Source organism: Apteryx rowi, unplaced genomic scaffold (assembly GCF_003343035.1).
Source record: "Apteryx rowi isolate R43461 unplaced genomic scaffold, aptRow1 scaffold_214, whole genome shotgun sequence".
NCBI lineage: Eukaryota > Metazoa > Chordata > Aves > Apterygiformes > Apterygidae > Apteryx > Apteryx rowi.
The window spans coordinates 926,179-938,307 of NW_020448464.1; the positions used below are offsets into that span (position 1 = coordinate 926,179).

The 12,129-nt window shown below is 39.0% G+C and overlaps 1 protein-coding gene across 1 annotated transcript in view; it reads right to left on the minus strand.

Moving 5' to 3' along the window:
- The window catches only part of LOC112965401 (guanine nucleotide-binding protein subunit alpha-14), an 86,841-nt gene extending 74,984 nt beyond the window's left edge, over positions 1 to 11,857 (minus strand). The window contains exon 1 of the mRNA XM_026064354.1: positions 11,737 to 11,857. Coding sequence (XP_025920139.1) covers positions 11,737 to 11,857 — 121 coding nt within the window. The remainder of the gene's footprint in view (positions 1 to 11,736) is intronic.
- Between the last annotated feature and the right edge of the window lie 272 nt (positions 11,858 to 12,129).

Genomic DNA, 12,129 nt, shown 5'->3' on the forward strand with positions numbered 1-12,129 from the left:
TTCTCCAAGTTACTCCAACTTCCTAACATATGCACAGTAAACATTAGATTCCAGAATGGTGAGAGAAAAAATATCCACAAACAATAGTACTGTCACTGCACACAAAGGTTTTGGGAAGATCTGCTTTCCTGCACTGCTGGAATAGACAACATCTTAAAATCCTAATCATACAGAAATGATAGATTTTAAATAAGAACCATGCATTATGTGCTGAGCAGTCTAGGCCTGCAGAAAGAGCACCAGTGCTTGAAAACCTGAAAGTGAGTATGCAATATGATAGAGAGTATCATCTCCCACATTATACTTCAAAATATCATTGTCTCTAGTTAAAAGAAAACACAAAACACAGACAATCAATTTCTACTAAAGCTGTAAAACTTCATTCCTGTTACAGTTTTTTCCTAACTATAATCTTCGTCTCATAAAATTCCAGGTTATACATGACCAATATAGATAACTTTGAAACAAATCAATACAAGTTTAATTTTAAAAATTCACTGCAGTCACCACTGCTAGCAGCAGAAGATACTATGTTCATACAGGAAAACTTCCTCTCTTCAGCTACCAAGGAAAAAAAAAAAAGAAGCATTCATTTCCAGGCACAGGACATTTTCCTATTTATAGTATAGAAAGCTATCTAGAGACAGAGTCAATTATCCCTGTGTTATTTCATATGATGAGTCTACTAGAAGAGCACAAAAAAGAAATATACAAAGTAGTGACTATTCAATCAGAAAAGGACACCTTTTTAAAAGCACTTTGGACAAAACAATGACAAAAACACAGCTAATGAGGTTGGCTGTTATCTTTTTTTTTTTTAAGTATGCATATCTAATTGCTGCTACTACTTGAGTTAAAGAGGCCTCAAATTTAATTTTCCTAATACAAACCATAAGGGAAACAAGATATTAAATATCAAATCTTGTTTCTTTTTCCCTTCTCTTTTGCACAAAAATACACCTTTAACATATTTGAAACATCAACATGGCTGTGCTAAGCAGCATTGCTGCACTAAGACTAAAACGAAACTGCAGAAATTCTTTTTAACATTTTTTTACATTGCTATTAATGATACTTGCTTTAAATATACAAGTTTTAAGTGGAAAGTGTTCCCTCTCTGTGTTCTGTTTTCACCCAACTTATCAGTGAAAAATTTGCAAATATAAGTGATGGAAAAATTAGTTCAAAATTTCCAATGCTGTAATTATCACTAGTGGGTTAACTACATAACAGTGGAAACTGGAACATCCAAGAAATTATAATACCATTCTATGATTCTAATCTAAATAAACTGTCAAATTTTACAGCTTTTTCATAACAGGCTGCCATATGCTGACACTTTCATTTTTCAAGGATATTTTACAGTACTTTTAGCACCGACATTTCAAACTGCTTTCCATAGGAATTGGTGGAACACTTCACAAGACACAACATGTCAGAGAGAAAACAGATTACTGTCCCAATTTAAAAAAAGAAAGAAAAAGAGATCCAGTCAACAGTCAAACTTTAAGCAACATATCTGGGAAGTGGAACAGGGCAAAGGTAGAAAACAACACTCTGCTAGTTTTACTGAAAAGTTAGCTTACTCTTTCAAGAAATACTCCAAAGGAAGTCCTATCTGCAAAATCTTTACCTAAATTTACACACTGTTTTATACATACAACAGAACTGAAGCCAGGCACAGTAAATACAGAAAAGTACTAAGAGGTAAGAAAGCTCAAAGGCTGCTTAGCACAGAAAGATGAAAAGAAATAACCTAAAAAGTCTGTGAGCCACTGCTAGAATCAGCTATTAATATTACCACAGAGAATGGAAATTTCAGTGATGAGAATAGGACCTAATTTTACTTTTTCTCCCTCCTCTCTCATCTGCTAAGCACAGAAATCAAAATCTTTCTTCAGAGCCCTATAAACCACAGGCTTGATCAAGCCACTGACTAAAAATCAGAAAATGTTTGGTTAAAATGGATTACCTGCTGTTTCTCAGGTTTCTTATGCACTTCATTGTAATTATATTGAATCAGATTTTAATTACTTGAATCAGATTTTAATTTGTTTTTTAGTATGTTGCAAGTGGCAACCCGCACAACATTACACACTAAGCTAAAAGTTAAGCATTCTGAACAGCAACCCAAAAGCATGTTTCAAGTAAGTTTTTCCAGTGCTCCTGCTTACAAACAATCATGCTACCCGGAATCTTACAGACTCTTCGGCAAGATGACCATTCTCTATAAAACAAGATTACAAACAACTCTTAATACCACTGAAGGAGAAAATATTCACATCAATTTGTGAAATACTGCAATTAGAAATATTTGGCATCTGACCAATGACAGTATAAGAATTTTTTCCAAAACTTTTCTTCAGTGATATTGACCCCAAAACATACTTCATAAAAGTGGTTACATGCTGCAATTTTTAAGTTTAAAGGACTTAAATTCTAAAGAAAAAAAGCAGTATCGAAATACATTAAAACAAACTGGAGCCAGAGGAACATAACATAGCCAAGGTTAGTTTCCAACATGCTGGATAATACAACATGTATCTCGTATGCAAAGAAAGTTACATCTATATCCTTTGAAAAACAAATTGCAGATGACTTTTGATCTTTTTTTGATGTCTGCAAATGAAGGTACATGCTTAGATGGCTATCCACATTAAAGAGATTAAATACTTAAACAAAGTACGTTTACAAAGCTGGGGAATGGCAAATTCAATCTTAAGTGCTTTGAAGGTACATTCTAAACAAACAGTTCTTGAGGCAACAGTTTTATAAYACTACTCATGAAAAATTATCTTGCTTTCCTCGGTGGAGGAAATCATTAGACCTGGAATTGATTTAGAGAAAAAAAAAAATTACTGAAAAGTAAAAAGGAAAACATAATAACCAAAGCTTATATTTAATATTTCACTGCATAACCTAGAGCTAAACTATTTCCCAGGGCAATATTTGGGTTTCATGTTTTACTCTTTCCAACTGGAATGCTCTTTAAGAAGCACTTATTTGTTCAAATTGACCACCTGCTCTTACAAATCAAAAAGGAAAAAAATTAATAGTGGCTTTATATGATTCTTGTACTCAAATGGAAGCCAAGTAGTAATCTGTCATTGATCACCACTTGCTAGACATAAAATCAACATGTATTACTTGGAAAGTTTTTCTATTCATGTGATGAAAATGAGTTGGTGATATATGACAAACTCTGCTAATTCTTTTTGGACAAAAAAATGTATTTAATAGTAGCATCAGGATGTGCTACATTCACCCTTAAACCACAAAAACAAGGTAAAGGAACAGCATACAGCAGTCCTTGCCTTCTTCAGCTGCTTTTGTTCTCAGTAAGTTGTTCTGGAAAAGAAAGGGAAGCTAGTTAGCTAGATATATATTATGTAGGTCATGAAAAAAAAAAAGTAGATCAGGTTATCAGATCTAGATAAACTACTTGAGCAAAAATGCGATCATGATACCACAGGACCATTTATTAATATATTTGAACAGTCACACATGCCATTCATTGCAAAGTTTTTTGCAACAATATTGAAGCCACAGGCAAGACTGTATGAAGCAGAGTGAATTAGATAAAATGGAGGTTTTGGTCTGTGCAGACATAGCAAATTATTGCACAGTTCATCCAGCCATGGATGCTCAGAGAGAAATTTAAGCAAGAGTCGGGCATCCTTTGTAAGCGGGAATTCCTTGGTACTTCAAAAGACAATCCTGCAATATAGCAGCTCCCATGTTCATTTTCTTCAGCTCATGTGCAATGCTTCACATGGTATTCTTGAATAAAAGGATAGCGGTTGAATCCTGAGAACTTATTTTAATCTAGGCCTTGTATTTCAGTTTTAAATCAGAAAGATGTAATACTTAATTTACTTTTTTCCTATAGTTAGTAGGACATATTAGGCACAGACAGTAGCTATAGCAAATATAATAAAAGCAAATAATTTGAAGGCAATCCTAACAAGAATCACTTAGCAGTTAGCAGAAGATTGAAAATTTAACAGCATTATCATAAAAATTTAATTATTCATTTCTTAACTCTCTTTTTTGAAGACTAAAGATAACTACATTAAACTACTCATTAACCTCCCTTTTAAGTAAAATCATACCATTTCAGAAAATTCAAACTTTGCCCTACATGTTATGGTAGTATTTACTTTGGAAACAAAGCCAGATGGGATGAAACAAGATAAATATTCAATTATCCTCCTTTATAACAGCAGTCACAGAAAAAACTAATTGCATTTTCTCTCTTATTCTGTTTTGTTGCTTTCTTCAAGGAACATGAAGAATGAATATCACATATCTCAAAAAATGATAGAGCACAAAAAGACAAAACAACCAGCAGTAAGATGCCACCTTATGGAAAAACTGCAGGGTTGCCACATTATTCCTTTTGGCTGCATACCTTTTGGGGACCTCTGAGGTAACTAACTTTCTCAACAAACCACATCCTCTTCTCCTCACTCCCAATCTCTCCTCTCCCCAAGTAATCTTTAATGCTTCTTAAACCAGCTAACACAAAAATAAAGGAAACAAGGCCCTGTGATCCCTTCCTCCTCACAATATTGTGCTTGTTAAATCCTATGATAACTATTAGTAGTTGTCTAGTAAGTGCTACCTCTTTGAACATTTCAAACAAATTCTTTCATGTTTTGATAATGGTGGCATCACCTAGAAATGCAACAGTTAAATTCTCCCAAAACGAAGCACAGAACATACTAGAGGTGGAAAATAACAACTGGCATTTTCAACTAACACCCAGTGAAGACAAAATAAGCTTTTGGCACAAAGCACCAGCACTTAATGATCACTTTGCTGAACCTCCAAGCAACGGAATGTTATCTTAATATAATCCTTAAAATGTTTAGAATTGCAGAATGGAAATCTCAAGAGCATGATTTAAATGTTTTATTCAAAGAACAGGAAAGGCTGTTTTAATCAAAAGGTACATGGGGAGAATTCATGACTTATCATTTGAAATCTTTAACACATCTTTCTAGGAAATAAAATCCAGTTCAACCAAAATTACTGTCCTGACACACATACTGATTGATAAAGATCTGAGTAAAGCTTTGAGTTAGTCACTGTAAATTACATCATTGTCCTTACCAGCCAGGATGTTTATCGAGGGGTCAGTCTACCCTCAACCCTGCAAAAGCATGTTCTCCATATTAAAGCACAACAAACTGTCTACATTATAAATGATGCCACATTGATCCAACTATCCCAAATGTGATTCAGGAATAATTAAGAATGAAGGATGCTTGTACATTGATAGAGCTGTTCTTAAATGCCTTTACATGATCACTGGACTTCATGTTTCACAAGCATGAAGGTCAAGCGTGCACAATCCAAACAGTTCCTGAATATTTTACAACTGCCCACCATGACAAAGCTTGCAGCTATTAAAATTGATTTCTATAAAGTATTTGTTCAGGTTAGCTTCTAAAGAGACAGATTATCTTGTTTATTCTCAGGAACTGTGGAACCAGGAACCTACGGCATATCCAGCACTTACTCATTGCATCAGTTTTCTCTAGAGAGTCAATTTCGGGAAACCTCTGTTAGCAAGTTACCAAAACAAACAAAATTAACAACAACAATTAACCACCTACATATAAGAAGATTATTCTTCAAAATGAAACAGCCTCCTCTCTTTACATCCATTCAAATTAGAGTTGTACACTGTGCCTTCTTGGAATTAATTTTCACACAGCTAGGAAAGAAAAAGAACAAATTTACCAGGTCGTCAAGTAGATGGACTCAGTTTTATATACAATCTGTTCACCGAAGCCAGTCTATATCAACAGACATAGCAAATATGTCCGAGAAAGGCGCAGACAACTTGGGGTAGGCTGCAAAAAAAGCAAGGAATCACCAATATCACACAACAGGTAGGAAAAAAAACCCAAAAAACTTATAATTGAAATTGCCCTCACAAGACAGGATATAAGCGCTCTTCCAGCCTACTTATTTTGGGAAGATAAACCAAAAGCCGTTATTGCCAGTTCAGAGTGAGGAACTGAGGCCCCACAGGGCTGTGTCGCATGTCCATATTTGCAATGAAGAACTGAGTTCCACAAACTATGAAGCCTTGACTTTGCCCTGAGGCACTGAGGGAAGGCACCTGCAGGGGCTCAGGTACAGCCACTCTCACTGATTAACTCAGTCTCAGCCCTTAAGCTTCCCACCAGCCATTCCTAACGGACAGATCTGGTTATGGACAGTAATAAAAACGATACATAAAAATCACCTTGCAAATGGAAGAGCAGGAAAGTTGCTGGTAAGTACAACCCAGTTACAGCTGCCATGGAAAACGGACAAACCAACATGCAATGACCTTCGTTTATGGAAAAGAAATTCTGTTCTTTCTAGATGCCCAGTCTTGCCAATATGATCTTACATTATATCCAAAGGAGAAGAGCTGCAACTCTAATATTGTGTTTATTTCAGGCTTATTTATATTCTGCCATCACTAGCTTGATATGTATATACTTCCTTTCTCTTTATCTTTATGACTCACGCAAATTCAACTTGTTTTCATCACAGAAGAGCTTCTTATTCATGTGGCACTACTTAAAAATAGTAAGTCATACTTGATCACATTCATGAATATTCAGCCTGTCCAGTGCCATTAAAAAAAAAAAAAAAGCACCTTGCTGACACTTTCCCATTTCTAGAACTTTCACATTCTCAGAGACATTAATCTGTGCTTCCTGTGAAAATCTAATGATTTCTTTTAGGGAAACAAAAGGTATCAGGATATTTATTCCTACTACTGCAAATGTCACCAGCACAAAATGCTTCATCTACCCACCATAACCTGTATGGAAGTTCCTGGTTCACTACAATGCTTTGCTGTCCAGCTACCCACTTATAAGTGAACACTTAAAATTGGATTATTTCTTATTAGATTGTAGCTGAATATGTTTAGAAACTTAGTCTTTTGCCCATTTTGTCATAACTGGGAAGACAGATCCCATGGGAGGATTCAGTCACGTATTGCAGACTGTGATCCAGTCCTTCAAATTAGATGAGCCTTCACAGAACTTCCCACAGAAACTAGAAGCCACTCAAAGTCTGCTCTCTCTAAACATATTGGACACTTCTCTGAGAAATACAAAAAGCAGTGCTGGTCAATTCCTTCCCTACCTTTGAATCATGATTCATTCTTAAGGCTTCTTGTGTTAACCTTACGCTTTAAATGTTTAAATGCTTTAAATGGGATGACTGTTAAGTGATTGCAGTGCCAAACGCAAGAGCAATCATAGACTCCACTAGAGCTTTCAGTAAAGCCTTTTTATCACTTTATTGATGTATAAACATTTTTTACTCATTCTCTTGCCAAAGTATGGACTAAAATTGGAGAGAAATAAAAAAGTGGTTCATATAAAACCCACATGTGGTGTGATCAATGTATATTTCTCCAGATGTTTAAAAGAAAATTCAGGCTTACAATTGTACTTCTATCAGAAGTGCAATTTTCTTCCAGTGGGAGTTGTCACGGTGTAATCTGGTTGGAGATTTTGCTACTTCCAATCAGAAGGCAATGTACTGCCAGTCTATCATCTTCATATCATTTCTTTAAATGGCTGTGCATCTCTCTGCACTTTACAAACCATAGAAAGGGCAGCTGTTACACCTTACTGCAGCTCATCAAGGAGCTGTGACTGTGCCTGCCAAACATGATCCTCTCCACCTCTGGCTGTTATAATGATGAAGGCTGGAAGAGAAGAGAATCTACATGAGATGGCATCCACTGAGCCTTCAGAAGACCACCTGAGCTATCTCTCTCTCCCTTCAAATCTGCTGCCTAGGCACTCTCAGAAGCCCTATGGCTTCCCTCCAGAGGTTTTACACTCAATTTTCACACACAATCACAATCTAAGCATTTGTTTTAAAAACTAATCCTCAAATAAGCTACCTACAAAAGAATGCGACAACAACATCTGTCCTCTTAGACATGAAAGTTTTTTTGTTTTTTAAAAGCCCACTTCCCCCAGCAACATTAACTCTCTTTAACTAAAAGTTTTTAATGAGGTCTCTTTATTAACAGAAGTGCATCTATTAATGTCACATAAGAAAGCATGAATTTTTCATACCCTGAGCTAAACCTAGCTAACAAAGCTTTTTCATGTAATTGTGGTATTAAGAGACATATTTTAGAAGCATGTAAAACCTGCAATGGGGTCCATTCAGCACAACGTCTCAGCACTATGGAACAATCTGAGCTCTTTTCAAAGTCTGCCTCACCCTTGTCAAGAAGGGAACCCTGGTGCATTCAATAGAAGGTATGGAAGAGAATTTTCAAGTGTAATAATGTAAAGTCAGTGGTTTTAAAAAAATAACAAAACCAGCCACTTCCCAGTATATTAGCTTCTTACGGCAGTAGACTCGAGATGTCCAAGTAAATTGCACCACCCTCCCTTCATTAGCACACCATCACCATGCATATATGTGGGCATAATGAAGAAAAAAATCATTTGTTTCAGCCTGGAAAACAGATTACTGAAGGGTAAAACAGAGGTCTGTAAAAACAGAAGAGGCATGGAAGAGAGTGAATAGACACTGGCAGTCTGCTTGCCTTCCAAAACAAATATTGAGAGGCATTATATAAAGGTAGGAAGAGGCCAGCTGAAAACAAAAGGAAGTGGGTTCTCATACAACACACAGGTAAGCTGAATATATCTTGCCACAAAATGTTGTGGATGACAGAAGGAAGCTAGATGAATTCATGGCAGGTAAATGCACTGATGGTGGCTAAAAACTCAGAAACTCCATGTGGCTCAGGAAGCTTCTGAGACAGGAATACTTAGAGGCAGACAGTGCAGGCTGGGGGCAGGGGGAAAGTCATATTTGTGCCACTCTTATATTATTTCTTAAGGGTCTGCTTTTTGGAGGCAAAACATGGCTGGATGGACAGTAACCCAGGATAACCACTCTTTTATTCTTATATGAAAGACTAAAGTAGCAGGTAAGTTTGTAAGACAAGAAGATATATTTTTACTTTTTACTGAAATCATGGAACTACATGACTCAAATTACACTTCCCCATGTAAATTTGCAATATCTGAACATACTTGGTTTCATCCACATTCTAGAAAATATTTTAATTACTAGAAAAAAACAAATTATCCCTGTTACAATACTACATCTACTGCCATCATTGGTAATGGTACACTTAGGTTAGAAGGAAGTTTCAGTTTGTTTATCGCCAAGGGGAAGTTCAGAAAGGCTTGGTATTTCCCCAAGACCCACAAGTACTGTCACAGATGAGTACTTTTGAAAAACCTCATCTTTGGGAGCCTTTTCCTTATTTGACAGGTTTGGAATCTTTTTGTATGAGTGATTAGTGTTACTGCTGCACAACCCACCTGAGGTTTTCCTTGATGGTTTTGCATTACAACAAGCAAATAAAGTATTTTTAAAGCTCACTATGGTGCACAAGAACCTGTAGATGAACTTAGTAGTCAAATTCACCTTTGATTTTAAAATTACAACATTACAGTTGCTTGCTTGGATTCAAACATTGTAATGTTTGGCCTTGAAACAAACCAGTAACCTAGTTCGACTTCTTGGCTAACAGGGACATGGGATTTCGCTCTAATTTCTCCATCAAACCTAAGCCTTAAGCTAACCAACACTGAAAGTCTGCTAATTCTTCTTCAGACATTCTAAAATTATGCTTGGCCCCAAACCGTATGCAAGTAAATATTATTTGTATATTCTGCTTTATGTCCAAGTGACTGACTTGTCCAACAGAAAAATTCTTTCAATAATGTGCATAACATATAACATCCATAGCTGTATAGCCTTGTATGTTGCTGGAGAGGATATGCTTTATAATGATTTTAACAGGGCAAAATATGAAATAATATATGCTAATATAAGGTTTTTAGTTTGTGGGGGGGGGTTGTTTTCAAAATCCCATAGTCATGCTCACCTATTCTCCTGCTAAAAACTGAATAAATACAGAACCTCCCCCTCACTCCATGTTTTCAGTTAAAGCAAAACAATAGTGTATGGTGTGTGATATCCAAGAATCAAACAGAGGAGAAAGCATGAAACTAGTTAACATTATAACACTTAAATTGGATAATGTAGAACATTATATAGCAGAAAAGTAAATAAAAGTTACTTCTCAATCTTCAAAGATAAGCAACACAGATAAACTAACTGGTCTAGCGAAACATTTTAACCCACAAATCTTGCTTCTTATGAATAAATTTTGATCACAAAATCCAAATATTTTCCTATTTGCCTCAAAATCTTGCACAAGATGAACAGACATTAGATTGTCACATCAGTTAACCACAGATTTCTACACAGGTAATAGGGAGAAGCAATAGCAAATCAGACATATGCCACTGAGGGTGAGTCAGTATTTTGGGTTTTCTTTTTTTAAATCTGTTTTATATTAAGATCATTGTGTAATGTAACATTCAGAACAGTTTGTTTAAACTTGGTTTTGATCAACAGTTTTACTGAGCCTTCTTAAAAACTTACTGTTTGAAGCCTTCCTGTAAGTTATTCCTGGGTGGTTGGTTGTTTGATTAGGTACCTGGTGTAAGCTGTCACATCTTGACCAGTTTGTGGTAGAGATGAAGTTGGAGTCTGCAACAGGGRAGTGTAAGCACTAGCACAGAGTAAAGCCAGTTCACTGACTCCCAGCACTACACATGGACTTTTCCTCAGGTGCTGGTTATAGGAAAGGAGCTGTTCCTGCTCCACACTGGGAGCTTTGAGGCCTGAAAGCTTCTGCATCAAGTTTTTTGGGCACAAGTGTCACAGGAAAAAACAACAACAAGAACCCTTTTCTAGCCTGATTCACCTTAGTCAAGAATTTGTATCAGGTGGTTTCAAGTTTCTTGTTTTCCTTCAGCCACCGCTGTGGACTTTTAGTTTACCCTCCAGTTGCCACCGGAGCGACAGGATCTCTACTGTAGGTGTGTCTGGAGCCTGCTCTGAGCCGTGACAGTTCGAAAGGCTCAGAGCCATCGACCYCTTCCATGCCACTGCTCCCACTGACGCCTCCCTCGAGCTGAACCGCCACCGGTGCACCAGCAGGCATCAAGAAAGCAAAGCAGCTAGTGTGGGAAACGAAGCTGCGGGAGAGCCACTTGTCCCAGTGGGCTGGCTGGCACGGCCTCTGCCCGCTCCACGTGTGCAGGCCTTCAACGCGGCACCGAGCACGTGCAAAGCCTGAGACATGAGTGCTCAGATGCAGGATCGGCCATGCATCTGAGCAGCGTGTGCGAACACCATTGCCCGAGTCTGCAGCTAATGTTTGCTCAAACACATCTCGCCACTCACAAGAATAAGTCAGCACATTTCAAACAGCATGATGGCAGCATCACCACCTTTTTAAGTGCCTGTTGCATTTGTTTTTTTTTCCTTTTCAATACAAGCAAAAAAAAAAAAAAAACGGGTGGCAACCTACATGCACAGGGGATAGAAAAACCTGCTATTTTTCTCTGGTCCAGCTACACACACGGTAACAGCGGTGACAACTTTAAACCAGACATCGCCCACAGCCACCTCGCCCACAGCCACCTCCCCCGCCGCCAGCGCCATCCGGCGGCACCCGCAGACGCCCAGCGGCTGTTCAGGGCAGGGGCAGAGGCGGCGGCAGCGGCTGGTATTTTAATCCCTGCCGTACCCGCGCCTGTGCCGGCTACAGAAAATACCGGGAGGAAACCCGCCGGCGCGGCGGCGGCGGCCCGCACTCACCCAGCAGCAGCAGCTTCAGCTCCCGGCGGGCGTCCCGCTTGTCGCGGCGCAGCTGCCGCTCGATCTCGGCGCTGATGCGCTGCGACTCCTTCTCCTCGGCCGAGAGGCAGCAGCCGGCCATGGCCCGCGGCGCGCCGGCTCCCGCCGCCAGAGGGGAGGCGCGGGGAGACCTCCCCCCGGCGCTGCGCGGCGAGGCGCCGCCGCCCGGCCCCGAGGAAGCGGGGTGCCCCCAGCCAGCGGGACACCGCTGCGCCTCGCCTCGCCTCGGCTCCCGCGGCGGGCCGGGGGCAGGCAGGTGCGAGCCTGTGCCCGGGGCCCGCCTCCTCCCGCCGGTTAATGATTGCAGGCGCGGCCGGGCGCCGTCCTCCCACAGCGCTCCAAGTTTGGGGGGGG